General features: G+C 36.8%; 2 protein-coding genes across 5 annotated transcripts; one reads left to right on the top strand and one right to left on the bottom strand.

The window, feature by feature from the left end:
• Nucleotides 1-1,188: 1,188 nt before the first annotated feature.
• On the top strand, nt 1,189-20,852 carry ABCA1 (ATP-binding cassette A1). Of its 4 annotated transcripts, XM_086660516.1 has the most exons (41): nt 1,189-1,429; nt 1,573-1,682; nt 2,001-2,080; nt 2,214-2,385; nt 2,520-2,602; nt 3,011-3,227; nt 4,173-4,360; nt 4,497-4,557; nt 5,493-5,579; nt 5,814-6,046; nt 6,143-6,257; nt 6,331-6,420; nt 6,892-7,091; nt 7,166-7,278; nt 8,407-8,513; nt 9,603-9,665; nt 10,432-10,518; nt 11,025-11,123; nt 11,213-11,397; nt 11,607-11,661; nt 11,776-11,847; nt 12,813-13,502; nt 13,608-13,786; nt 14,598-14,808; nt 15,023-15,106; nt 15,879-15,920; nt 16,049-16,145; nt 16,330-16,457; nt 16,623-16,727; nt 16,851-16,997; nt 17,667-17,927; nt 18,046-18,181; nt 18,399-18,478; nt 18,590-18,697; nt 18,823-18,973; nt 19,079-19,215; nt 19,305-19,379; nt 19,479-19,776; nt 19,955-20,088; nt 20,294-20,352; nt 20,446-20,852. In XM_086660516.1, exons 2-41 carry the CDS (start codon nt 1,596-1,598, stop codon nt 20,525-20,527), a joined length of 5,598 nt encoding a protein of 1,865 aa, XP_086516642.1. In that variant the 5' UTR covers nt 1,189-1,429; nt 1,573-1,595; the 3' UTR covers nt 20,528-20,852. The 4 variants fall into 4 exon arrangements, with proteins under 4 accessions (XP_086516642.1, XP_086516641.1, XP_086516643.1 ...); XM_086660515.1 differs by having other exon boundaries at nt 1,303-1,682; XM_086660517.1 differs by lacking the exon at nt 5,493-5,579 and having other exon boundaries at nt 1,345-1,682.
• Nucleotides 20,853-20,999: 147 nt separating this feature from the next.
• LOC147558782 (amino-terminal glutamine amidohydrolase) lies at nt 21,000-23,703 on the bottom strand. Its single transcript, XM_086660519.1, has 6 exons — nt 23,436-23,703; nt 23,251-23,356; nt 22,153-22,230; nt 21,868-21,995; nt 21,630-21,754; nt 21,000-21,483 (listed from the first exon to the last, which is right to left on the bottom strand). Exons 1-6 carry the CDS (start codon nt 23,519-23,521, stop codon nt 21,326-21,328), a joined length of 681 nt encoding a protein of 226 aa, XP_086516645.1. The 5' UTR covers nt 23,522-23,703; the 3' UTR covers nt 21,000-21,325.
• Between the last annotated feature and the right edge of the window lie 3,299 nt (nt 23,704-27,002).

Raw genomic sequence — 27,002 nt, 5'->3', positions numbered from 1 at the left:
AGAGGTGGTCGGTGATCGGAAGAAAAGAGAAAAAGAAATCTAATTATTTCTAAGGATAATCGGGGATGACAACGCGTCTATAAGGTCGCGACTTTGAGGTATAAAGAATAATCTCATAGGAATAAATTCTCTAAGGAATCTATATTTTTTTGTGTATTCTCCGGAGAATATTTTATTTTAGTCCAAAAACTCACGTGATCAAACATTGCCCCCTAATCTTCATCCTCTTAATCACCTTCACCACAACAACTTCCCACCACCACCATTCCGGCAACCACCATGTTGTCCACCATTTCCACATCTTTTCTTTCCTTTCTTCTCCTCTTCCGCTCTCTCTCTCATTGGAGATCTCTCTCTCGCGGTCTTTATCTATCTTTCTCGCAGTCTCTCTCCCTCTCTCTCGGTCTGTATAGATATCTCTAAGGAAATCACAGAGTTTGTGGTCACAAAATGGTAATGGCCACGAAACGTTTTGTGTTAACGACATGGTCATGGCCACAAATGTTTCGTGGCCACGGAGTCCTCGAGGAGGGTTTCACCAGAAATCCTCCTCGATGTTAGGTTCCAACGACGGGAACACTTCTCTTTGTCGAAGCGGTGTCTGTGTGAAGGAGAGAAACAATGAGAGGTCAATTGGAAACCAAAAAGAGATTGAGAGAGAAACAATGAGAGATCGAGAAACATAGATAGTTAGAGTAATAAAGAGAGATAATAAGAGATAGACAATGAGGAATTGAGAGAGAGTTTAAGAGAATAAGCGGGAAATAATAAGAGAACAAAAAATAAGTGGTGCGAGACAGTGGAAGAGAGAGAGAGAGAAGTAGGAGAGAACGATAGAGAGAGAAGAGAGAGAAAGAGAGATAGGGAGTAAGAAGATGAAGATTAAGGGGCATGTTTGATCAAGTCAATTTTTGTACTAAAAGAAGATATGCCCTTGAGTCAATATTTATTCACTAAAATCTTTATTCTCTGGATAATTTTTTTTAATTCTCCAGAGCCGCGACCGTAATGTAAACGTGAAAAGATGACAAGTGATAGTGGAAGTTTAGATAACAAATTTTGTTTCCACCAAAAATTTTTACGACTTCAACTTTCAAGTGATGGGTCAACAACTCTTGATTGGAGTAGTAAGAGGTATAGTCTTCTATCCTAGAGGTCAAGGGTCCGAGACACGCTAAACAATTCTATAAAAAAAAAAAAGAAAAAAAACCTTTTAAGGGATGGCCCTTACAATTTTCTAAGCGGCGAGAGGTCGTGGAAGTTGGGTAAAATGTTAACTAACCTCAGGGAGGGAGGAAGACTACTCACCTTGATATTTTGTTTGGCGCTAACGACGTCATCTTTAATCCAACGGTTAGGACGACGTCTTCCTCGGGATGACACCTGAACTATCTTTCTTCTTCTCCTTTTTGCTGTTACACCAACAAATGTATGTCTTTCTCTTACAAAACCAGATTCCTCTCTTCTCTCTCTCACTTTAATAAAAAAAAGCCCTAATTGTTCCTCTCTCTCTCTCTCTCTCTCTCTCTCTCTCTCTCTTTCTATATGTAAAAAATCATTTTGGTGTTCTAGGGGTTTGAAGAGAGAGAAGAAGAATGGGTACCTTTCGACGACAGTTGAAAGCTATGCTTTGGAAAAATTGGCTTTTGAAAATTCGCCATCCTTATAGTACTACTGCTGAGGTAAATTTCATCTTCAGTTTCCACTGATCTTGCTTCTTTTGCCCAAATTTTGAAAAACTAATTGTTGTTAGTAATTAAGGAAGTAAGTTTAGGTTTTTATTATGGGAAACAAGTAGGATTTGCAGTAATTTTGATGATTCTGAACTCATAGCTGATACCTTGATTGCTTATCATTCGTAGTGTTCAATTTTATAAGTAAGGTATTAGGTGTTTTTGCATGGAAATGAGTAAGATTTATAGTGATTTGAACTCAAATTTGATTTAATTAGTTGCAGAAGGCAGACTAGGAAACTTAATAAATTTGTTGTTTTTGTGCAGATTTTGCTTCCAACTTTTGTTATGCTAATGTTAATTGGTGTTAGGACTAGAGTGGATACAACTCTTCACCCTTCTCAGTCGTATGTATCCGACTGAGCTAATACTTTGTATTGTTTCTCTAACTAAAAGAAAAAAAAGGATTTATTTGGCTTTTTATCCGAATGGGTATTGCGATTCTTGAATCATATTCTCTTTCTTGTATTGTGGTTTCAGGTATATTCAGAAAGGAATGTTTGTGGAAGTGGGTAAAGGTGGGATTTCTCCCACTTTTGAGCAAATTTTGCAGATGATGTCGGTGGCGGGCGAGTATTTGGCTTTTGCACCAGATACAGAAGAGACAAGCTTGATGATCAACTTGATTTCTCTGAAGTTTCCTCTTATCCAGGTAGTAGTTACTGAGTTCTTCATTTTCTTTCACACCAGTATGTATTGATTGTGTCTTGTATAATAGTGATACTTCACTAAATATATCACACTATGCTTTTGCTTGAGAATTGCTTTGCTATTTTTTGGTTACAGATGGTTTCTAAAGTATATAAAGATGAGCTGGAGCTGGAAACTTACATACGTTCAGATACTTATGGTGCTTTTGATCAAGTCAAGTAATCATTACTCCGTATCTGTTTTCTCGATGCTGTAATATAATATGGAAGTATAGTTTACTTCCCTATTCAGATGTAGACACGCACGCGCACACACAAACCCATGCACACGGTCTATCTTCCCCCCTCTCTGTTTCTCTTGCACACATACACACAAAATTAAATGGAGTCCATCAAGAGCAACTCGACCCAGACCCATCCTTGTACTCGGGGCCAGCTGAAATTCCTAAGATATATGGGCTTAACTCGCCAACCCTACCTGGGGACGAGTGCAAGTTAGTTCTGTTAGAGTTATATGAGTTCGTAAAAAATGCCTAAACTACTTCACTTATTGAAAATGCATAATCTTTTAACAAGATTTAATGAGGTTAACGTTTGAAATTTGATACTTATTTCACTCTTTTACAGGAACTGTTCAAATCCTAAAATCAAAGGAGCAATTATTTTCCATAAACAAGGCCCTCAATTATATGACTATAGTATACGACTTAATCATACATGGGCATTCTCTGGGTTTCCTGATATTAAAAGCATCATGGACTTGAATGGTCCTTACACCTATGATTTGGAATTGGGCGTAAATCCTATACCAACACTGCAATATGGCTATAGTGGATTTCTGACTGTAAGCTCTCTTTCACTTTTCTCCTTCTTGCCTGCAACTCTGTCTCTTTTGTACATGTTCAAATGATACTAGCATTCATGTTGTTTGTTTCCAATTGTTCTATGAGGATATTAGTAGTAGTGTACTTATTTGTTTTTAATAAGCAAACATTCCCTTATTTCAAATATTACTATTTCTGTACTTTGATGTGAATCAAGCTTTACAATTATTTTTCTAGGTGCAGAAAAATTACATTTATTCCAAAAACATTTTAGAACTAGATTAGCTGAACTCTGAGTGGGGTGTTACAACTTAAGCGATGAGCCAAATTCTAGAAAAGTGAGTACAGTAAAGCAGTTTCACTTTACCATTACATGCCCTGAGGGGGTTGAGTTATTTGAAGCTTATATCTAATATCTTTATGAGCTAAAAAGGGCGAAGTTAAGGAAGTGGCAGATCTGAGATAGCTAACCGTGATGTCCCAGTGTTCATTGAGAAGAGTCCTGACAATATAATATGTACCAAGATTTGTATTATCTTCTGTTTTAACTTCATAATATATTGATACTCGCTGAACAATCTCCCCTCTCCTATGTATTTTGTAGATGTGTTAGCCTTACTTTAGTATAAGTATGTACGCTTTAGTGAAAACAGTCACATAACTAAGAGAAGGAAACGTTGGTAATTAACTTTTAATAGGATATCCTGTGAGATATCTCTGAGATTAGAATGTTTAATGACCTACTTACTTCCAAAAATTAGAGTTGCTAGACCTGAACTTGTTTACGATAATTCAGCTTAACGGCCCTTCTTAGAGCCTGATAATTTGTTGAATTGGAATGAGAGATACACTCATCTTCTGTTACTTGACAATGGGAATACTTGTTAATCCAGGATTCAGAATATACTGCTATTAGTCTTTCATTATTCTGTGATGTTAAAGGTACTGTATTTTTCTTATTGCAGTTGCAGCATGTCTTGGATTCATTTATAATATTTGCTGCCCAACAAAATGAAACTAACACTGATAACGAAAATAGTCAATTACCTTGGACACATTTTAGTCCCTCAAACATTAGAATTGCTCCATTTCCGACTCGGGCGTACACTGATGATGAGTTCCAATCTATTGTCAAGAAAGTCATGGGAGTATTGTATGTACCATTTAAATTCTTAAAATTGACTTAATGTTCTCCTTTAGCGTTATGTCAAAGTGTTAGTGTCATGACTCACGACTAGTTAAATTAGCTTATACTTTTTGATGTTGCATGTTGGATTTGAGACGAGCAGGTACATATTAGGATTTCTCTACCCAATATCTCGTCTAATCAGCTATTCCGTCTTTGAGAAGGTTTGATAACAAACTACCTAATTCATTTTGTACTTGCTCACGTATTTTAGCTATTTCGGTTGAAGCATGTTCACAATGTCGACCTTGGTACATTGAGAAATTAAATTAAGTATATTAGGTACAGCATTCTTTCCACTAGGGGTTAATATATATAAATTGATTTAAAAGTTAATCTATTGATTTGGTCGAGAAGGTGCTGAAGCCATTGACTTAAACAAGTTTTCTGGAAGAAGGAAATAAAAAGTTTATGATATAGGTTAGCTACTGGAGACTTACTTTGAACACGGCACGGCTTTGTGCTCTTGCAAGGTCTAGGCATTTATTTAATTGCTCAGCCACTCAACCATTTTTTTTTTGAAAAACCATTCAACCATAATTTTACGTTATCCTTCTAGATGATCTTGGAAATCCACGAAACTATGATGTTTATCATAAGCTCTACAAGCCTCGTATTAGACTAATTCATCCCAGTTAACTTTCTAGCCTAGGTGCCTTATATCCACATACTATGTCATGGGTCAGTGATCACTTTGTAAGTGCAAACATACTAGAGAATTTTAGTGAATCCATAAGAGGTTGGCCAAAAATGGTCGTGAAACTGTAAATGTGTAACCTCGTTTAGACTACAAAAACATTCACCATGTGGATTAACTTGGCAGAACTATGAATTTGTTCATATGCTAGCACTTAAATAAACACGACTAAGCCATGTTGAGAGGTGAGATTTGTTCACATGCTACCTCGTAATATGTAGGGGAAACATTCAAAAGAAATTGTAACGGTGTTATCTGTTGTCAAACGGTATTCTCAACTCTCAAGAGAACACATTGAAACAAGGGACTTTAGACAATGATTATTGCGCTCTTAAAAGGTATGCACCATGCAGAATAACTATAGCTTGTGCTTTATCTACTTGTATATTTCTACTTTTGCAGGAGCAGAAAATTAAAGAAGGCCTCTACATGATGGGGTTGAAGGACGAGATATTCTACCTTTCTTGGTTTATAACATACTCTATACAGGTACATTTGCAGATTTATCTTTCTGAATTGTTACTTCTGCTGTCTCTTTGTTTTTGAACTTTTCTTTTTTGAACGAAGACATGAATATTTTACTGATGTATGACAAGTGCAGGAAAGTATTGTATATTAGCACCAATCCAGTTTTTAATGCATCATTTATGACCATATTTTCAGGCATTCTTCTGTTTGAGGTAAATTTTGATGGGTTTCCATATTTCTTTGCTCCTTTGACAGTTTGCTCTGTCGTCTGGAATCATTACAGCCTGCACGATGGGGAGCCTTTTTATGTACAGTGATAAATCATTGGTCTTCATTTACTTCTTCTTGTTTGGGCTCAGTACAATCACACTTTCCTTTTTGATATCCACTTTCTTTACACGAGCCAAAGCAGCTGTTGCAGTTGGCACCCTTTCTTTCCTTGGAGCATTCTTCCCTTATTACACAGTCAACGATCCTGCTGTGCCTATGTTAGTATTGAATTATTCTTAGTTTGTGACGGACCAGGTGTGCCTCATGAGAATCAGCATGCTTTGGAAGCTTATTTGAATTATATCTGTTTTTAGGATGTTAAAAGTCATAGCTTCTTTGCTTTCACCTACGGCATTTGCACTTGGAACGGTTAACTTTGCTGATTATGAACGGGGTCATGTTGGAGTTCGTTGGAGCAATATGTGGCGGGTAGATTTCATAAATAGTTCTTCAATTCACTTCACTCTATATCTTCTGCTTTGTAATTCACTTTAAATTACAGGAATCATCTGGAGTTAATTTTTTGGTGTGTCTCGTGATGATGTTGGCCGATACACTGTTGTACTGCGCTATCGGCCTATACCTTGACAAGGTACTTCTTCAAGTGTTTATCATAGGTTGGATCTTTTTAAGCTTCAGTTTGACAACATTTAAACAAGAACATTATATCTGTAGAAACAAATGCATAGAAGGGTTAAAGTTTGGGTAGAGAGTTCTTGTCTCTGAACATGTCATTTTTTGTGGAGAATTAGCAGAACTAAATACGCCTTTCAGAGTTGGAATAAGTTGACCGCCCACCAACCCTTAATGTCGTAGAGGAAAATGGACAGATTTTCAACTGGGATTTCATATCCGTTTATAACATTATTTGCGTCACTGTCAATTGTCCTCGAAGCCTGGAAAGGGAAAGGCCATTTTCCTTTTTCCACTGCATATGCATACTAGTTATCAGTAGATAGTATTTAGGTATAACACGTGTCAACAAAAAAACAAAACAACCTAATTGTCGAAGGCAAACAATATTACACATATTCAATCATTATAGCTTAATTCTTATGGTCAGGTCCTTCCCAGGGAGAATGGAGTGCGTTACCCATGGAACTTTTTATTCAAAAAATGGTTTTGGGGAAAGAAAAGCATTTCCCAACATTCTAGTGACCAAGCTAAGCTATGCATAAATGAGTCCATGTGTAGCAGTAGTTTCTCTGAACCAGCAATGGAAGCAATAAGCTTGGATATGAAACAACAAGAAATTGATGGCAGGTAAATATGCTAAATTGTAAGATGAAGGTTAAATTTGATTACCTTATTCGTTGACACCGTTTTCCAATTTATAGATGTATTCAGATAAGGAATTTGCATAAGGTGTATATGAACAAAAAACAGAAGTGTTGTGCTGTGAACTCGTTAAGACTCACCTTGTATGAAAATCAGATTCTTGCTCTTCTAGGTAAGTTGCTCCTCTACCGAATTTTTTTTGCCGTAGTTTTCCGTTTATGCTTAACATTCATATGTTGTCCATAATAAATATACTCCTAAGTCGTAAACAAAAAGCTTGGATATTTTCTTGAAGATTCTTACGACATTCCAGTATTAGAAATCATGGAATATAAAGTACTATTATAAGATTGAAGCAGGTTCGTTACCTGAAGCTTTTCTGGTTATGGACTGTAGAAAATTGATGTTCAAAGTTCATAACAGATGAATTCATGGAAATCAAGATGCAGTATTTGTTTTCCTATGCTTATCCAGTGGTCTTCCTCTATGATTACATTTGTTCTGTCTGATATTATAGTATTGTTATTGATGAAAACGAGTTTCCATTTGAATTGATGCATTTATATGTTTTCAATAGATGTATCCCTGTAAAATTCTTGATTACCCAGTTCCGACATTTCTATACGAACCAAAGCAATGCAAGGGGGATTAGTTTTCATGGGCTGGGAATCTCAAGTTGTTCCATGAAAGAAACCCAAACTAATAGAAGTATAGATTCTATAGAGCAGAGTCACCCGAGCCTTTAAAATAGCTTCAAGGATACCATATAGTTTCTGACAAAACACCAGCACACTCCAGCTGCTGTCTATAAATTTCAAAAGGTGAGGCATGACTTAACTCAGAAACCCAAGAAGATGTCCCATGGAATCAAATTCCCAGTCATCCATTTTCCTTAATTCTTCTGAAATAAATGTCTCAACACACCCATACCTCGCCAGTAAAACATCATTCTCTCACTGATGCACATTGATTTGCATAAAATTGAGAGTATGGGGAGGAAATCCCCCTCAATTGTTTGTGCAAGCACATTCTTTTGTCCAAAGTTTTATCTTCTTTCTGTCGTCTAAAGTAAAAGAATATGCCTCTTGCAAAACACGAAATGGTAATGAATATCGCTCTATCCCTCCGAACTGTCTCTCCTTGTGGATGTTTAGGCCTGATCAATTCAGGACCTCCCCACATAACAGCAGAATTGAGTTATAATCCCATTACATGTTCATCATAGAAAAAATCAGATATGCATCTTCCATGTTTTATTACTTGTAGCAGAGTACCTGTCTTATTTATTTATACTATGTAGGGCACAATGGTGCTGGTAAAAGCACTACAATTTCTATGCTGGTTGGCCTCCTTCCTCCTACTTCCGGGAATGCACTTGTGTTTGGGAAAGATATCAAGACTGAAATGGTGCACTTTCTTCCTTTTGTGTAACTTGTTCCTTCTTTTTTTTGTGTGTGACTTGTTCCTTTTTTTTTTGTGTAACTTGTTCCTTCTTTTGCCACCGAGTATTTCCTTAACAACTGTTACGATTTATTCAGTTCAAATTGGTCTGATTGTGGTTGTGGAATGTCTGAGCCTACTAAGAATATATATGCAGTTCAGTAGCTAAATGTTTCGTACCATGATGAAGAGCCAAATAAGAACTTTATAACAATAACCTCGTCATGAATATACTACCACTGGACAAGTAGATATTAGTATATTACCACCTTCTTCCGTACCTGAGCATATCAGATCATTGCCGCATCTGTGCAACGGACACACATCCCACTACATGAATGCATATTTTACTCTGTCGCTCATGATGCGTCCAATCGAGCAAATTGATTGCTGTGGTGGTCGAGATATTCATGTGGCTCTACAGGGATTTGATGCTTCAACTGCTTGAAACGGATTCTTCTTTTGTTCGTTTCCAATGTGAAGGCTTCCTTGCTGACCTTTGTATTCACTTATTTCTTAACATCTGACTTACATGCTCTTCAATTATCTTATCTTATTTTCGGGAATTGGTCGAAGGTCCATACTCCAAGTTGGTTTATAATGAAGTACCCAACAAGTTCTCATTATGGTTTGGTTCCCAGTGTTTCATAATTCTAAGGAAGCATATGATACGGCGATACCCAATAAGTGTATTTAATATTTACTGAAATATGTTTCCCGTTTGTTTTTGTTTGGGGAAACTTCTTGAATGCTTTCCAACGACATAAATATTGTGAAAGTAGATCTTTGATCAAAAGTTATTGCAAATACATTTTTTGTAGTTAATAACATTAAGCTAAATGCTAATCATTGCCTTCTCAATAAATGAATTACTAGATTTCCATGCGGAGCTGCGGTATATTTGTTTATTAGGTTCTTTTGCCAAAATATTTTAGAGAGGATATCGCCCTAATTCCCCTTTTATTGATGATATGATTTACCCCTACCTATCACATTGATTTACTATTTGTTCCTTTTCAGTGTATATAAATTATTATAACTTGCTTTTGGTTGTAGGACGAGATAAGGAAGGGGTTGGGTGTCTGCCCGCAGCATGATATTCTCTTTCCGGAGTTAACTGTAAGCATGGAACTTTTTGGTTGAATATTTTGTGAACATATCAACAATTGCTAACTGCGAAGTGTTGAATCTATTTTTTACATGTTATTTTAACAAAGTAGAGTGCGAGGACCTATTGTACATCTTTTTACTAGGGAAGGCCTGTTTCAGGCAGATCAGTTAATGTAGCAATTAGCATATGCATTTTACTATGAAGGCTCTAGGCTATAGCTTGTCCCAAAGATCATTTATGGGTTGTACTTGCACATCCTTACCGACATAGTTCTGCTTTTTTTTTCCCGGGTATTCTACTTTCACGGTATTGATGCAGATTACATGGTGTGGCAATTTATTTTATCCTTTTATCCACATCTAGTTGCAAATACATCAGAGTGGTTTCTTTTGTACTATGGTAGGTCTGTTTAAAGCCTCAATTTTAAATTGCGCTTCATCTGGCATGCTGAAGTCCTATTCCTTTCAAGTTGGATGCAAATTACATGTTTTGACATTCCCATTTTAATCTTACACATAGTTCGGATTTAGGTACATGGGGAGGAAATTGTGGTTTATTTCGCGTTATGCGTCCATTTAACATGCTGTGGAATGAAGTTCTACAAACTATCGTAGAGGCTCTGAAGTCATTTGTTATAGCTTCTTCTTTAAAGTTCTGGTCTCATGTAGTTATTTTTTGTCAAAACTACGTCTTTTTCTATTATGTTTATTTTCAATAGTTCCTCTCTGCATTATGATCGAGGTTGTTGTACCTTAGTCGATATCATTGTTTCAGGTGAAGGAGCATTTGGAATTATTTGCCATTTTGAAGGGTGTCGAGGAAGATTCTTTGGGGAAAATCGTAAAGGAAATGGTTAATGAAGTGAGCTGTTGACTTAAAGCTTCTGATAGACTTGATGCATATGTTGATGGAAAATCCTTCTAATAAATTGTTATAAAATACTAGACCTTAGTGCCTTACTACCTCTAGGAAAAGTTCTTTTTTTGTTCAAAAGCGAGGAAAGAAGGGTTTCTGGGGGTACGGGTCTGTTTACCTGATTTTTGTTCCTCTTTCTCCATTTTTGTCACCTTCTTTGTCATGGTTCATGCATGGTCTGCATGGATACGCAACTGATAAAAATGCATTTTATTTGAAAACTGAAGTCTACGAAAGTAAATTGTTAAAGCCAAGTCCTTATTTTCTGAACATTGTCTCTTGATTCCTTTATTGTGAACTAATTTACTTGTGGAATTTTCTTTTGTGTAAAAGTATTACCAAGTATCTGAAACTATTAACTTGATCTGGCATGGTCTGACATTAGTTGTTTTAATTGTGCGATTATTGCTTCATACATGACTTGTATAATTTACTTGATGATAAAATATCAGGTGGGTTTGACAGATAAGATCAATACAGTTGTTAAGGCTCTTTCTGGTGGCATGAAGAGGAAGTTGTCCCTTGGAATTGCTCTCATTGGAAATAGTAAGGTGCAATGAGTTTCCAACAAGGGTAGTAAATTAGTATCAATACTGTGTTGGTCTATTTTAAGTTGCGAAAATTCTTGTTCCTCTAACAGGTTATCATTCTTGACGAACCTACTAGTGGAATGGACCCATACTCTATGCGTTCAACGTGGCAGTTGATAAAAAAGATGAAGAAGGGTAGAATCATATTACTGACAACGCACTCCATGGATGAGGCAGATGTTTTAGGGGATCGGATAGCTATCATGGCAAATGGTTCTTTGAGATGCTGTGGAAGGTCTCTATGTCAGCTTATTTGTGTACTTACAGTAGTTGGTTAGATATAGTCCCTACTATTATCTTAGTATGAAGATTTTTCAAATCTTTAACTTTTCTGATTTCTTTTGTTACATAGTCAGTTCTTGAGTTTTTATCGGGTGAAATTTGTAGTTGTCTTGTACTATTTATTTATCATGTAATGATACTAACTTTTATGAGCTGTCACAGTTCTCTTTTCCTGAAGCACCAATATGGCGTTGGTTATACTCTTACTTTGGTGAAGGTCTGCTGCATTCTGTATCAAAATCTATCTTCATTACTAAATTTCTTGATGCATTACATAACTTATTCTCTTGCTTGTTAGTTTATCTCATTGGATTTCTATTACTCTATGCAGACTGCGCCTAGCACTTCTGTTGCAGCAGACATTGTTTACCGTCATGTCCCACTTGCATCTCGCCTGACTGATGTATTCCTCTCTCCCTACATTTCCTATGTTTTCTGTCTATCGCATCAAGTAAATGTTTTTTCTTGTTCTGCGGTCAATTCATTTTCGCTGCTTACTTTGAATATGGGGCAGCTAAAGTTGGATGAGAACTAGTAGAAGTTCCAACGGTTATTACATTAGCAAGCCTGGTGTTTTCGTGATTTTGTTGAATATATATGAGGGTTTTATTTTGTACACAGCGCGCATTTTGAATTCTACACTGTTGTGTGAAACTTCGAATCTTTTTGGCATGGTCAGTCAGCTCATCAGAAGCTAGCAATTTTTAACAAAGTTATACATTCTAATATTCTATATAAATGTGTTTGCCAGACCGTAACTTCGTAGTACTTAAAACTGCCTAAATAACATCTGTGCTTTGGAGAATGCATAAACTAACTGAGTACATCAGAATAAAGAACAAATTGCCAACTGGAAAGGATAAACTATTTTCCACCAGCCTTTTGACGCCTCCCTGGGTTTCATACAAGTCATCAGATATCAAGATGTTCCACTCGTTGTTTCATAAGTATATTACTGGGCTTTATCCCAGTTAGCTGGTTTGTAGTACTATCTGTTTTAGTTTCCTAACTTCTTAAAGTTTAAGATTCCCGTAGGTGTTTGTATTATTTCGGGCTTCCGATTTTTTTGATTATAAATTGTTCGTATTCTGGTTCATTGAATATTCTATTTGTATTTCTGTGAGTCGGTCAAAATTTTCTAGGTTACTATTTCTAGCCTATTGGTCGCTTTTACTTCAGCACTCATTCCTTCATCTCAATATTCTTTCTTCTCTCTTGTGTTGTTTTGGGTGTTAACTTCCAATGCATCTGTAACTAAACATGATCGTCACGTATTTGTCTTTCACAATTAATACCATCCTTTGATCGAGTTATCTCGATTCCAGGGACAGCTACTACAATAGCTCACTGTTCTTTTATTTTTGTTAGGTCGGTACCGAAATTTCATTCAGACTTCCTCTTGCATCCTCATCTTCGTTCGAGAATATGTTCCTGGAAATAGAAAGTTGCATGAGAAGAACTCGCACAGACACAGGTGCAGAAAGCTGCCTTGGCATTCAGAGTTATGGTATCTCTGTTACAACGCTGGAGGAGGTATTCCTCAGAGTCGCAGGATGTGAATTTGATGTAACTGAACAAATGGGACACAATAAAGCTCTCGATTTACCTGATCCTGTGGTTGCTGAAGTTTCGAATTACACACAGACAAAAGTTTCATATCCTAAGTTACTTTATGGGTACTATAAGAAGATTCTGGAAATGATATTCACCATGTTCGGAAGAGCTTGTTGCGCGATATTGAGTACTGTTGTCAGTTTCTTTAGCTTCTTATGCATACCGTGTAGCTCCTGTTTTATTCCCAGATCTACATTTTGGGTGCATTTTAGGGCTCTTATTATCAAAAGGGCGTTATCTGCCCGACGAGACCGAAGAACAATTGTTTTCCAGCTTCTTATTCCTGCTGTCTTTCTCTTTCTTGGTCTCCTTCTTGTCAAGCTTAAGCCACATCTTGATCAGCAATCTGTCACCTTCTCAACTTCAAATTTTAATCCTTTGCTACAAGGTGATGGCGGTGGAGGACCAATTCCTTTTAATCTAACTTGGCCTATTGCAGAAAGGGTATATTGTTCTTGTGCTCGACGTTTTAATCCTAGTAGCAGCTTCTTAACCTTTTATCTTTGTGACGTTCAGGTCTTTTGCTTAATTAATATTACGATGTTGCAGGTTTCAGAAAATATACAAGGGGGTTGGATCCAGAAACTTGAAGCAAGATCGTTTAGGTTCCCTGATTCAGAAAGGGCACTAGCTGATGCTATTGAAGTAGCAGGCCCGGAATTGGGCCCTACACTTATTTCCATGAGTGAATTTCTGATTACAAGTTTGAATGAATCATATGAGTCACGGTATGTGCCTGACCAAGATGCTTGTTGGTTCTATTTGAAGTTATATAGTTTATAAAGCTACCCAGCTAAGCCTTTCTAAATGCCCTTAAGGCTTAACTTTGGTTTTGCTGTGAGCCTGTATTAGAAGTTATGCTTTCTCAGCTTTGAACTTCAAAAACTAAATGGGGGAGTTAGTTAATTGCAGTATTGGACTGATATCCGTATGTATATGACAAAAACAGACATGATTAGTTGTGCTTTTTTAATAGCTGTGAACTTCAAATGCGGACTGAGAGACTTCGGTAACTGCCGTGCTGTAGTGATGTTAATTATTTATTTCATGAATACCATAGGTTATCTTCACACTTGTAGGTTATATATCTATAGAACATTGAAAGCAAAAAAAAAAATATGTTTCCGATACTTTGGAGGCTTAGACTAGATAAAAGGCCAGCACGGGGTAAGATCACCGAAATTATGTTACTTTTTAGTTATTAGGTTCTCTTTTTTTTGTTACAACTTGTTTACACGCGTGGGTCAACTATTGCCATTCACAAAAGGCTTTAACTTAGGCAGGTATTTTATGGTCCATACACGATACTGTACTAGTACAGACTACAGAGTCTACAGACAAGACATACATACAAAATTTCACATTGGTACCCAATTAGGTAACAGCTAGTATTTGACACCAGTGTGTATCTGACAGGAAAAAAGATATTAAAAAGGACTATCCATGTTAAATACACGTGTAATAGTCAAGCATATTTTTTATTCTAAAATCTCATCTTACATTCGGCGGTTTCCTTACTTTTTGTTTTTGTTTTTGTAGGTATGGCGCTGTTGTGATGGATGATCAGAGTTATGATGGAAGTTTGGGATATACTGTACTTCACAACAGTTCTTGCCAACATGCAGCTCCAACATATATAAATCTTATGAATGGAGCAATTCTGAGGCTTGCAACTCGTAACAAAAACATGACCATTCAAACACGTAACTACCCACTGCCAATGACAACAAGTCAGCACCGGCAACATCATGTATGATACTATCTCGTCATTATTATTCTTACCTCTGTCTGGATATATTTTGTCACAATCTTCTTTTGGTAAAAGAATTCTCCATGGTATTATTAAGAAATTCATGCACTAATAGTGGATTTTTCCTCATTACTATCAGTAAATGCGTTGGCCTTCAAAACTTTGCAGTCAGTTTTAACCCACATCTTTTTCTCTTCTGCAACTTTATATGTAGGATCTGGACGCATTTTCTGCGGCAATTATTGTTAATATTGCCTTTTCCTTCATTCCAGCCTCATTTGCAGTTTCTATTGTGAAGGTAATCTTTTTTAATTGTTATTCTAAATGCTCAAAGAGTACCTAAAGACTAAAACATCTGTGAAGAATTACTTAAATTTGAGGAAATAAGTATTGTGGGTTTACCTTCCTAAGTGTGTCGTCCTTAAAGTTTAATTGCTTGGTTAGTAAATAACATTTGTTATTCTGTAGTCTATGCACGGTTCTGGGCTAACCAAGAGCTCACTGTTAGATCCGATCGGCGTCAACATGGTTATTTGTCTACTTCTTTTATTTCCTGTTGGGATATCTTAAGTAAACGCCCACTTAAAGTTGGCGGGTAAAAGTTTCTTCCATCCCAAGTTAGAATAGGGTTACAAACGTGCTAATTGAGGGCCCTAGTCCATTAAGGACCGTCTACAAGATCAATCCTTACGGCTCGACCATTATTCATCACACAATTTTTTTTTTATGAAAACTGAGTTTGCTCATATCGTTTTATTCTTTCTTTAGGTTTATTTATCTTCTTGTATGTTTGTTGTATACTTTTATTACATCTTACTTTTGTAGCTGTACTTGTAAGTCTTAACCAAGCTTAAAGTCTTCCACAGGCAGTATGTTACGTCATATTTACTATCATCTTCAATTTTTTAAACTGGACTACTAAAACATGAGTCGTAATCTCTGACTCATTAATCATAATATGTCGTCATACAAAAAGGAAAGAGTTCTACAGACCAGGAAACGGTGTAGAATGTGGTTGGCATCTTGTGGAATACATGATATTCATATCCTCTTAATCGTAATGGTTGCAGGAACGTGAAGTAAAAGCAAAACATCAGCAACTAATCAGTGGGGTACGTGAATACATCTTTTTATTTGTTATTCATTTCCTATCCCTTGAGCTTTCTGAATATGCTTATTTATGTTAATTTTTTATACATATTTGTCTATTCTACTAATACTACGGACTTACTCTTTGCAGGTTTCTGTACTGTCATATTGGACTTCCACTTATCTGTGGGACTTCATTAGCTTTTTATGTCCTTCAATTTTTGCGATAATTCTCTTTTACATCTTCGGTAGATATCTATACCATCTACACTTCAGATTTAAATGCAGTCTGTTTTAGTTTTCCATTTATACTTTTGTTCTTTTGCTTTTTGTAACCAATTACCTCTACAGTATTTCTTAATTCATGACTGAAGGTGTATATGTTTGACCAAATTGCATAAAAGATTTACGTCCCTGCTCCTGCTTTTGTAGGTCTGGAACAATTTGTAGGAAGCGGATGTGTCCTGCCAACAACGGTCATGTTCTTGGGATACGGGTTAGCAATTGCGTCATCAACATATTGTCTCACCTTCTTTTTCTCTGAACATTCCATGGCACAGGTACCTCTCTCTCTCCCTTTCTCTCTCTCTATTACACACACACACACACACACACACACACACACACTAACACTACATATATATATATATATATATATATATATATATTCCTAGGAAGAAACATGCCATCTTAATGAGGCACTGCTGTTGCTCTTATCGCTGCAGAATGTAATTCTCTGGGTACACTTCTTTACTGGACTAGTTCTTATGATGATCTCATTTGTTATGGGGCTTATAGAAACAACTAAAAGTGCAAATTCCTTCCTCAAGGTCTGTTTTTTAACTGCAATAGTTTATCCTGTAAACTGTACACTTTGAATTTCTTTTAATGAACTTGGACATTTTAATTGACTAGAGCTAGATTATTCAATTGTGGTTTGTGGCTGCATCCAGAACTTCTATAGATTATCGCCAGGATTTTGCTTTGCGGATGGACTGGCTTCGCTAGCTCTTCGGCGTCAAGGGATGAAACTTAGATCAAGCCATGAAAGTCTTGATTGGAATGTCACCGGTGCTTCTATATGTTATTTAGGTGTTGAGGTGCCCGTTTCAATCTCTCATCCCATATTCCTACTTGAATTTATTTCATCATTTGTGAATAACTTTTTTGTTTTAAATAAATCACCTGGAACTGAGTGATGGTTGCATCAGTTTCCATCTAATTAAGTGTATTCCGAACTAAGAGAACGGGGAAGACATCCTCACAGTTTAATTTAATCCGATATTCCACCGTAGTTGTCTAAGAGATCACCACATCTGTTGGAGTTATGTCTTGTATATAATATATGTAAATATATAGTTAGTGTAAGATTTATCTAAGTATTTTCCTTGTAAGAACTAAGAGAGTAAATAATCAATGAAAACTAGTTCAACTTTTCTCTACTCTCTTCTCCACTCTGGATCTACAACAACATCATTGTTCCCCTCGCTAGTATAAGGCAACATGAGTTCAAACTATTACAAGGATGGAGTGAATAGTTCCTTTCTTCCTTTTAGTTGCTCTCTCGACTCCCATCCGCATCAATGTCCTTGGATCATGATCTCCCCCTACAGACTCGTCCAGCCATCAGACCAGTAGTTTATAAGAAATATGAGAATACATACCCGTACGCATTCCATTCTACATAGGTCAATACTGATGTAGCACATCATCTTTCAGTTTAAGAATTACTAAACTTATTCGTGTGGCATTTTCAAAATTTGTATCAGAGTATTGCTTACTTCCTTCTTGCAATTGCGCTGGAACTGGTACCTTCTCACAAGTTAGCGTTAGTCACGGTCAAGGACTGGTGGAAGAGTATTCAATGTCAAATCACATCTTCAAACAGTTATAACGAACCTCTTCTGGATTCTTCTTCTGAAACTCTTGCACATGATATAGAGAAAGATGTAGATGTACAGGCAGAGAGAGATAGGGTACTTTCAGGTTCTGTTGATAATGCTATAATCTACTTACGTAATCTTCGTAAGGTACGTATTTCTATTGTGAATATAAACACAAATTTTTGACATGCCTTTTTAGCTCCTAATGCTTATGTGGTTTCATCTTTTCCTCATGTTAAATGCCAAATTTGCTTGCCAATTTCAGGTGTATCCTGGAGGAGGAAATCACGGACCCAAAGTCGCTGTTCATTCATTAACCTTCTCTGTTCAAGAAGGAGAATGTTTTGGGTTTCTAGGAACAAATGGGGCAGGAAAGACTACAACTTTATCAATGCTTTCCGGTACGTCAAACCTTTATAAAAAGTCCATTCTTACAAAAGAGTTCATCCCGTAGGTTAACTGCTCAATAATATTTGCATCATGACGAAGGTGTTACTTCAACTGAGTGTTTCATTTAGTTGGAAAACCGAGGCATCTGAAACTAACGACATTTCGTTGTATTCAGTAACTAGAGAAATTTTGTAGTCTTCGTTTGAAATTTGAAATGTTATCTTACAGGGGAAGAATGCCCAACTGATGGAACGGCTTATGTCTTTGGAACTGATATAAGCTTACACCCAAAGGCAACTCGTCGACATGTAATATTGGAAATTTGATCCCTCTTTTTTTTCAGTTTTTTGAACCCTTGCTGTAAATAATGTTCGATGAAACTCGAAATAACCTAGTTTTATTCTTCTGTATACATTCAGATTGGTTACTGTCCACAGTTTGATGCACTATTAGAATTTCTAACCGTCAAAGAGCATCTTGAACTTTACGCAAGGATAAAAGGGGTTCCTGAGACCAGAATTTCAGATGTACGGAATACCTTTATATTGTTTTTTCTGTATTCATCGTCAAATGTGCACTTATCCGCAGCTCTATTTTCTTACAATCCTAGTGAAATCTGGGATTGCTAACTCGTGTAATATCAACTCGACAGGTTGTTGAAGAAAAACTGGAGGAGTTTGATTTGTGGAAGCATGCTAATAAGCCATCCTACTCTCTCAGTGGAGGAAACAAGCGAAAATTATCAGTTGCAATTGCTATGATTGGGGATCCTCCAATTGTTATTCTTGATGAACCATCAACAGGTGTTATGTGCCACCAGTTTTCGCTATTCTCTTCATTTTTAAATACGAAATGTTTAATTTTTTGTTTAACAGAGTTCAACTTTATGTTCGTTGATGGGTGTTTAGGTATGGATCCTCTTGCCAAGCGTTTTATGTGGGAAGTCATATCCCGCCTCTCAACCAGATTGGGGAAGACGGCAGTTATTTTAACTACTCATAGTATGAATGAAGCTCAAGCACTATGCACACGGATAGGGATCATGGTACCCATTAGAATCTTCTTTGACATATAGAGGGCTCAGCTTGTACCAAACACCGCTAAGACTGTGCTTTCTTCTTTATCGTGCAATAGGTTGGAGGTCAGCTGAGATGTATTGGAAGTCCTCAGCATCTTAAAAGTCGATTTGGGAACCACCTTGAACTAGAGGTACTTCAAGGTCCCTGTCATAGTTCTGAGTCTTTTCTTGATTATCATTCTCTCGTTCATGATTTTCTCCTAAGCTCCATGGCCGTCGGGTGTTTTCAGGTAAAGCCTACCGAAGTAAGCTCTGATGAGATGAATAAACTGTGTAGAAGAATCCAAGAAAGGCTTTTCGATTTGCCATCTCATCCAAGAAGCATATTGGGTGACCTCGAAATTTGCATCGGAGCAAGTGACACCTTAACACAAGAGAATGTATCAGAGATTAGTTTGACGGAGGAAATGATAATTGCCATTGGACGTTGGCTTGGCAATGTAGAAAGAATAAGGACTCTCTTATCGTCTACACCAGACGTCGATGGCATAGTTGGTGAGCAATTATCAGAGCAGCTGATGCGTGATGGTAAGTCCAACCTTGCACCCAATTCTAGAACAATTTTTTTTTCGAAGTCCCTTAACGCATTTATCCTTGGTTTTAAGATAAGACTTGTCATAGGACTTGTAAAAGAATTGGGGTTCTTTCTGGTGCTACTGTTACGTTTTAAAATTTTGATCTTGCTTGCTCTTGTGTTGATAACTAGGTGGTATTCCATTGCCTATATTTTCCGAGTGGTGGTTGGCTAAAGAAAAGTTCTCCGTGATCAATTCATTTATCCAGGACTCATTTCCTGGAGCAACCTTTCATGGGTGCAATGGTTTGAGTGTCAAGTATCAGGTGAATTATTCATCAACTCTACTCATTTCTAAACAAAATTGTACAGTACTTTTCTTTTTCGTTCGGGTGATCTGTTATAAAAAGGAGGAGTCACCTTTTATATGAATGGATGAAATAGTTATGCGGATTAGTTCCGTGTAAATGAATTCTTTATTTATTGTGTTCTGAACTATCATGAGATATGATCTATCGTATTTGATTGCAGTTGCCATACGGAGAGGAATCCTCACTAGCTAATATTTTTGGACATCTCGAGAGAAACAGGTAACTGTTTTTATAAAGACAAGTGATTCTTCAGTATTTCTCTGTTACTTGTTCTTCTTGAATCTTACTCATTTCATTCTAATATGTTCGCAGAAATCAACTAGGAATAGCCGAATATAGTATCAGCCAATCGACACTGGAAACCATCTTTAATCATTTCGCAGCAAAACCCTAAGAACATGAGTTTGTTCAATGAAAGTCGCTGAAACCATATATCTATCAGGTTCCCCTACTTCGCTTTTTATGAGGTAAACAAACGATAGACAAACACTATCGGTTTTGTATGTATGTATTGATGTTGTTACTGTATTGAAATTGCTGGAAAGCGATATTTACATGACAAACCCAGGCGAAAGATTTTGAGTTTCTTTGTATTGATTAAACACAGATATGTAAAACTGCGGATAGCACTCTTTCACACAACCTTCCTCTTTCTGCACAATTAAACAATTTCGCGGGAACTGTTTCTGAATCAATAACAAACCCTATAATCCTGCAAATGTTGAGTTTCCAATAATTTGAATGAGCTGAAATTTGTGCTGATCTTCTAATTTTTATACCGAAATTAACCAAGTGAAACTGATGTTGTTTCATCACAGTCGAACAGTTTATGTTCGAATTCAATCTTGTTTCACCACATTATGAAATATTCACAAAATACATTTTCTTCAATAGAGAATTTCAAAAATTACAAAATGTGGAGTCTTAAATCACAACATCAAAGTTAAATTTTCAACTGCCACGAAAGTTTTAGAAGGTAAAAAGAAAAAAACTTGACTTCATCTCGTGTTTGTCATATACAATATACAGGTATATTTTCCTTTCGATTTGTTGTTGGATGAAAGTATACGCCCCATAACTGAATAAAAACTAATACAGATAAAATATGCAGACTGAGAATATATAATTGAAAAAGAAAAAGGTCACTCTACAAAAGTCCATCTGACCTGATTAGGTTATCTCTTGTCAATCATCATTTAACAAGAAAAGAGATTTCTGAAAAGAAGCTTTCCAACTTATCTTCACTTATCACCACACCAAGTTTCTCAGTGAGGGCTGTTGCTGTATCGTCATCAGAATTGGAGCGGCCGATGATCCTCATGTACTCGTCCAGGTTGTGCTCAGTTCCATCTACATTACCGTAAAACATATATACACAATCAGATCCTTTGATAATTTATCGTAAAACTAAAACAGATAAGTTTTGGCTAAGAATAGACTTTCAACCCCGGAATTTGTGAAACGAAAATGATGAAGAGATTTTTCTTGATGGTTACCTTCAGCTACTATTGGTTCTTGAAGGGGAGGTTCGGATATCCAGTTTCCATCGGAGTTCTTCATATGTCTTCTGTCAGTTGCAAAGAAACGAAAGAAATTTGGAGCATGAACCACCCTGTATAACCTGAGATATCGGAAGAACAGCTTCTTTCCTTGAGTAACATGGACAGTGGAGTAAATAGTATTCGCAATAAATACTCGTTAAACTTGTGTATAGTGAAAAAGATAATCTTTTACCTATGATAACCAGGGAATAGCTGAAGAGATGGGCGAATTGCTTCGGAGACATACTGAGTTAACGGACACGGGAAAGGGAGAGTTGAATCTAAATCCCATACTTGATGAGTATTTCCTTGTCCATTTGTCTGTCAATTTCATAAAGATCTGAAGCTAGTAACTAATATCAATTAAAGAGACAGCAAACTACTCGTTTAAATGCATATTTTGTTCTAAATTTTCCTATGTTCCGAAGAAAAACTAGTCTTGTTCTCATAACGGCAGTAATAAGTAACAATTAATCACCTGAACGCAAATCACATGATAGTCCCAGAGAACCAATCCCTCACCTCTGTTGCTAGCTTTTTGATGCCATAGAGGAACCTGGATATTGTAACAGAAGGAGGCAACTAATGAAATTGCCAAATCCCAAATTACAAAGACAAAACCTAAAAAAGAGCATGAACGCAAGAACGCTTATAATGTCCAAAAGTGGGATATTGTAGTTTACGTTACTCAATTCCCCGACTAGTTCCCTGTTCCTACTTCACCGACTGAAGTGGCTATACTCGAGCTCCTAGGTTCAGATTTAATCTTCTGCCAGGTGCTAGACTCAGCCAACTGCATGTAGTATCACTAATATTATATGTTATATATAACTTGACCTAGTCCTAGCCCCTACTCGGGCAACAGCAAATTGTGTACTTTTAAAACAGGTGCAGATATTAACACACTCTTTGCTCACATACTGTGGAGTTTGGAGTGACTAAAGCTTTTCTTTGTCGTAGTCACCGAACTAGCCTAACCGGACCAAAAAATGAAAAAAGAAACTACAACCCATTACACTCTTAATCTAATACAGCCAAGACTACTATCAATAAGAAACTTCCAAGTTCCAAAAGGATCAAACTAACTCAACTAGCAAAACTCAGAATTTGGTCAACAACCCTTGGAAATCAGTAGCTTGATGAATGAACCTCTAGATAGACGAGTAATCTCGCACTCCTGAAACTTACTCCGAAGCTCTAAATTCTTTTCCTCGCATCAAGACTCCCCAAGGGGGTCTAGTTATTGAGCTTGCCGAGAGTGTACAAACAACGAATGATAGTCTTTCATTAGGTTGTTGTTTAGAACAATAAACGTCTAAAAAGAAGGGCACAATATCAATTCTTTTCATAGAAACAACAAATCAATCAGGCAATATGAGGCAATGTGAGCAAGGTGTTTGAGCTCAAAGCATTATTGGCCAAGAAAATTTCATAAAAGCCTTCTTGAACTACTCAAAACACTCACTCAATTGAGGGTTTGTAAAACAAAAAATTGTCAAACACACATGAAAAATCCCCAACTCCAATACCATGAAAAACTGTCAAGAATGGGAAGAATAAGGGTAATTCCAAATACCACTTTGTTTTCATTGGAAATGAAAACAACAAAGAGATCTTTTCCATTAGCATCAGCAACTCCAACCGCACTTAGTTTCTTGCACAATCTGTATACATTTTCTTCACTGCCAACAAAAAATGGGAAAAGAACATAAGAACTCTCAAGTAAGAGAGACAGAGAGAGAGAGTGAGAGATGGGATTACCAGTAAGAAGGCGTGTGATCAAAGGTTGAGATATCTAGGGCTAGCTTATCGGAAGAGGAAGAAACTAGTTGTTGGGAAGACGCCATTTTTGAGCACTCAGACTTCTCTCTCTCTCTCTCTCTCTAAAGTCTAAACTTGAATATTAAAGACAAAATCCCCTGGGCCGGCGGCCCCCACTAGATTCCGACTTTGGATCGAAAGAATGGAACTTTGCTTTAAACACGTTTAGGGTGGGACCAAGTCTGACCTACCCAACACCAACCAAAATGAGCCAACCCATGTCAACCCAGCCCCTACATAGGTAAAGTTTGATGAAAATCCATTTTGGCCCCCTACAGATGACCATCTCACTAAAATGACCCTTCTAAAGACGACAATCTTCCACTTCGGCCTCCTTTTTATTTTTCTTCTTGAGTAACTTTAACCGTTCACGTTTTCTTTATGTTATTCGTTCTCAAGAAGCTGCTCCGAGACAAGAGAAATCTTAAGAGATGATCATTATTTTAAATGAGCCATACTGATCGTAGTTTGTTGACATGGGTTCAAGAAACATTGTTGCTTTACATGTATAAAACATCCGGTAATCTTAGTTACTAATTTTAGTATGTATAAGAGGAATTGTGTTAATAATTAATTGAACTCATTTTTTTCAAGAGAGCTTCTGAAACTACAGAAGCTTGTCTTTGTCATACTCGTGCATTCTCTTTTCAACCCACACATATACGAAGCAAAGAAAAATAATGTGTGTCTTAGAAAGGGAGTTTCATGGTGTTCAAGCAAGGCTTTGGAGGATCGGGTTGGCCACGTCACCAAATACTCGTGTTTATTGTTGTATCGGATTCTACTCACATAATTTGTAGAGAGGTGATACGTGGACACAAATAATTCCACATGACGTTCAAAGATATGATGCTCACGTTAAAAGATATGCATCGTACGTGCGATCTCATTGAAGGTCATCCAATTGTGTCGCCTGAAAAGAAAGATATGATGAAGGCGATAAATATGCAATATGGGTTATCAAATCTTTAGACTTCGCCTATAACAATGTCAAAGCATACATGCATAAATCGAAATGTGTTCATCTTAAGTGGTTGAGAAAAAAATGTAGTGGGTCAAAGGACATCTATCACAGTGAAAGGGTAATGGATGTTTGCGGCCGAAGACAGCTCTTTCATATATTTGGTTGCGCACTTTTTACCGATAGGAGTGCTACGTGAAGTTCCTATTGTTTATCTCCATTATCTAAAGAACCTAGATGAGATCCCTGACTGCTTGTGGGGAACCTGTGGAGATTGACTTTCTTTATAGGCAGCTTGATTTTTGGAAATATTAGGGTTTGGGATCTACCAAAAAAAACATCAGAGTTTTGTACCAAACAGACTACACAGCCTGGTACCTGTCAGGTCCAGACGAGCCAGTTGATCCGAGTGTCCTTGATAGGTACCAGACCAAACCAGTCTAAATACGCAGTCCATATTCATTTTTTGTACCACACTATAATATATTACATATTCAAACATCAAATAATAGGTTTGAGATGTTTGTATACCTTATTACAAACTTCTCCCTGCTCCAAAATTAGTTGGAAGTGCCATTCCATGTAGATTCTATATATTTTTGGTACCCCTTCGTCTGTGGTTATCTTATTATTAAAAGATGATAAACACAACTCAACGATGAGTATCTCACTCAAATGAATGATTTCGTGTATTGAATTGCCGCCAACGAGTGGTAGTGTCTGTGATAGTTGAACTCTACTAGGGATTTGGAAAAAAAAAATGTCATTAAAGTTCCTATTTTCGAAGCAGAATGTAGAAGAGAAAATAGAGGTGAACTTCATCTTTATATATCGGTTAGTTGGCTGGGTGTTTATAGAGTGTTGGGCTCAATGGCTATTGGACCAAGTCAAACCAAGTCCCACCCGCTAATACTATTTTCTCACGTGCTTTTACGAACACCTTTTTCTTTCACAAACCAGACAATCAAAAATAGAACACACATCCAAAAATTTATTTCACATAAATATACGAGATAGAAAAAAGACTTACAATCATTTACAACAAAATTTTATCGATATAATAAGGAAGGAGGATATCTTTTTACAATAGATATTATTCTCTTCTGTAGTTAAGATTACACCTCCCAAACTTATCTTCAAGGGTTGAGATTACATCTCCAAACTTATCTCTAAAGTTAAGATTATACTTCTTAAATGTATCTTTAATGACTAAGATCATACCTCCGTCGAACACAGGTTATACCCTCATCTTTTAATACTCCATGAACTTCAAAGGTGTTTCAAAATTCTTTCTTTTGTTTTATCCTTTTTTTTAGGGTAATAAAACTCATAAATAGAAGCATAGTTTACGTCAATATAAGAAAGAACAAACCACGAAATTAACTGCGAAGGATTAAAAAGCTAAGACATTCATTTAGAGGACTGTTGCTTCTGCTGCCAAGTTATGGGCTGCTAGATTGAAATTACGAGGGGTGTAATTGATTGCCACGTGTCTATTTGCTAGCCTACCACGCAAGGATGAAATCTCGTCCATCAAACGCCATGGGGGTGAAGGAGTTGAAGGAGATGTCCTTCAACCAAGGTGACAATGCGAACAATTTGTCGGATAGGACAATTGATGTGGAAGATCATCAAGCCCGATTGATTTAAGGATCGTAGAGTTGTAGCTAGAGACCAACTACGATCGTCGAATTACGAAGTAATTCGCGGCTAACTTCGATCGGATCCTACAACGGGTTACACACAAGAGTGTCAAATTGATCTAGGATATGACTAGTGGGAGTGAGATATAACAATGGGAATGTCTCATTAACATATCTCGTAGGCCTAAAAAGGAATTAGGCAAAAATAGTACAAAAGGGCCAATAACAGGGTTTTTGGGCCTAGGCCGATTCGGGCACTTTTAGGACTCAGATTGGGCTGATTTTTGGAGGGACGTTTCCTTATGTTATGAACATTAAATCTACCAATTTTGGCTGGGTTTGGACGCCATATCCTTAGGTAATTGAGAAAATATCAATAGTTGCTATTTTCGACAATTTCCTTAAATTTTAATCTAAAGGGTGTTTAGGAAACCTAAAAGGAGGTGGATTCTTATTAGGGTTCTATATAAAAAATCTTAGGGCAGAGAATAAGGTGTGGAATTTCTCTCTAAGCTTTCTTACTCTACCACATCAAGTAAGAGAGGAGAAAGTGAGCTAATTCCCATTACTATCTATCTAATCAAGAAGAAAGGAGTTCTTCTTCCAACCACCATTGGTGTGCTAGCTAAACAATAAAGTGGGAGATCAAGTTGATTGCTTGTGTCCCAAGTAGAGGAGCTACGCTTGAAGCTCTTGGTCTTCTCATAAGCAATTGGAAAGGTTCGAGGGAAAACTAGCGAATAAGGTAGTTATCTTTCTAGTTTTACTTAGTATTATTATAGGCTTATGCATGTGATCCTGGGAATACTAGTGTAGACATTAGATATCTTATTTCCGCTATAAACACTAGTAGAAGGGTGTAAAACCCAACAGGGGGGTCTTGATCAACGGTTGTTAAAAGAT

Source organism: Eschscholzia californica, unplaced genomic scaffold (assembly GCF_041429995.1).
Source record: "Eschscholzia californica isolate CP2 unplaced genomic scaffold, dmEscCali1.0.p SCAF_2, whole genome shotgun sequence".
NCBI classification, from domain to species: domain Eukaryota; kingdom Viridiplantae; phylum Streptophyta; class Magnoliopsida; order Ranunculales; family Papaveraceae; genus Eschscholzia; species Eschscholzia californica.
The sequence above is the reverse complement of the archived record's forward strand: the minus strand, read 5'-3'. Positions and strand labels throughout refer to the sequence as shown.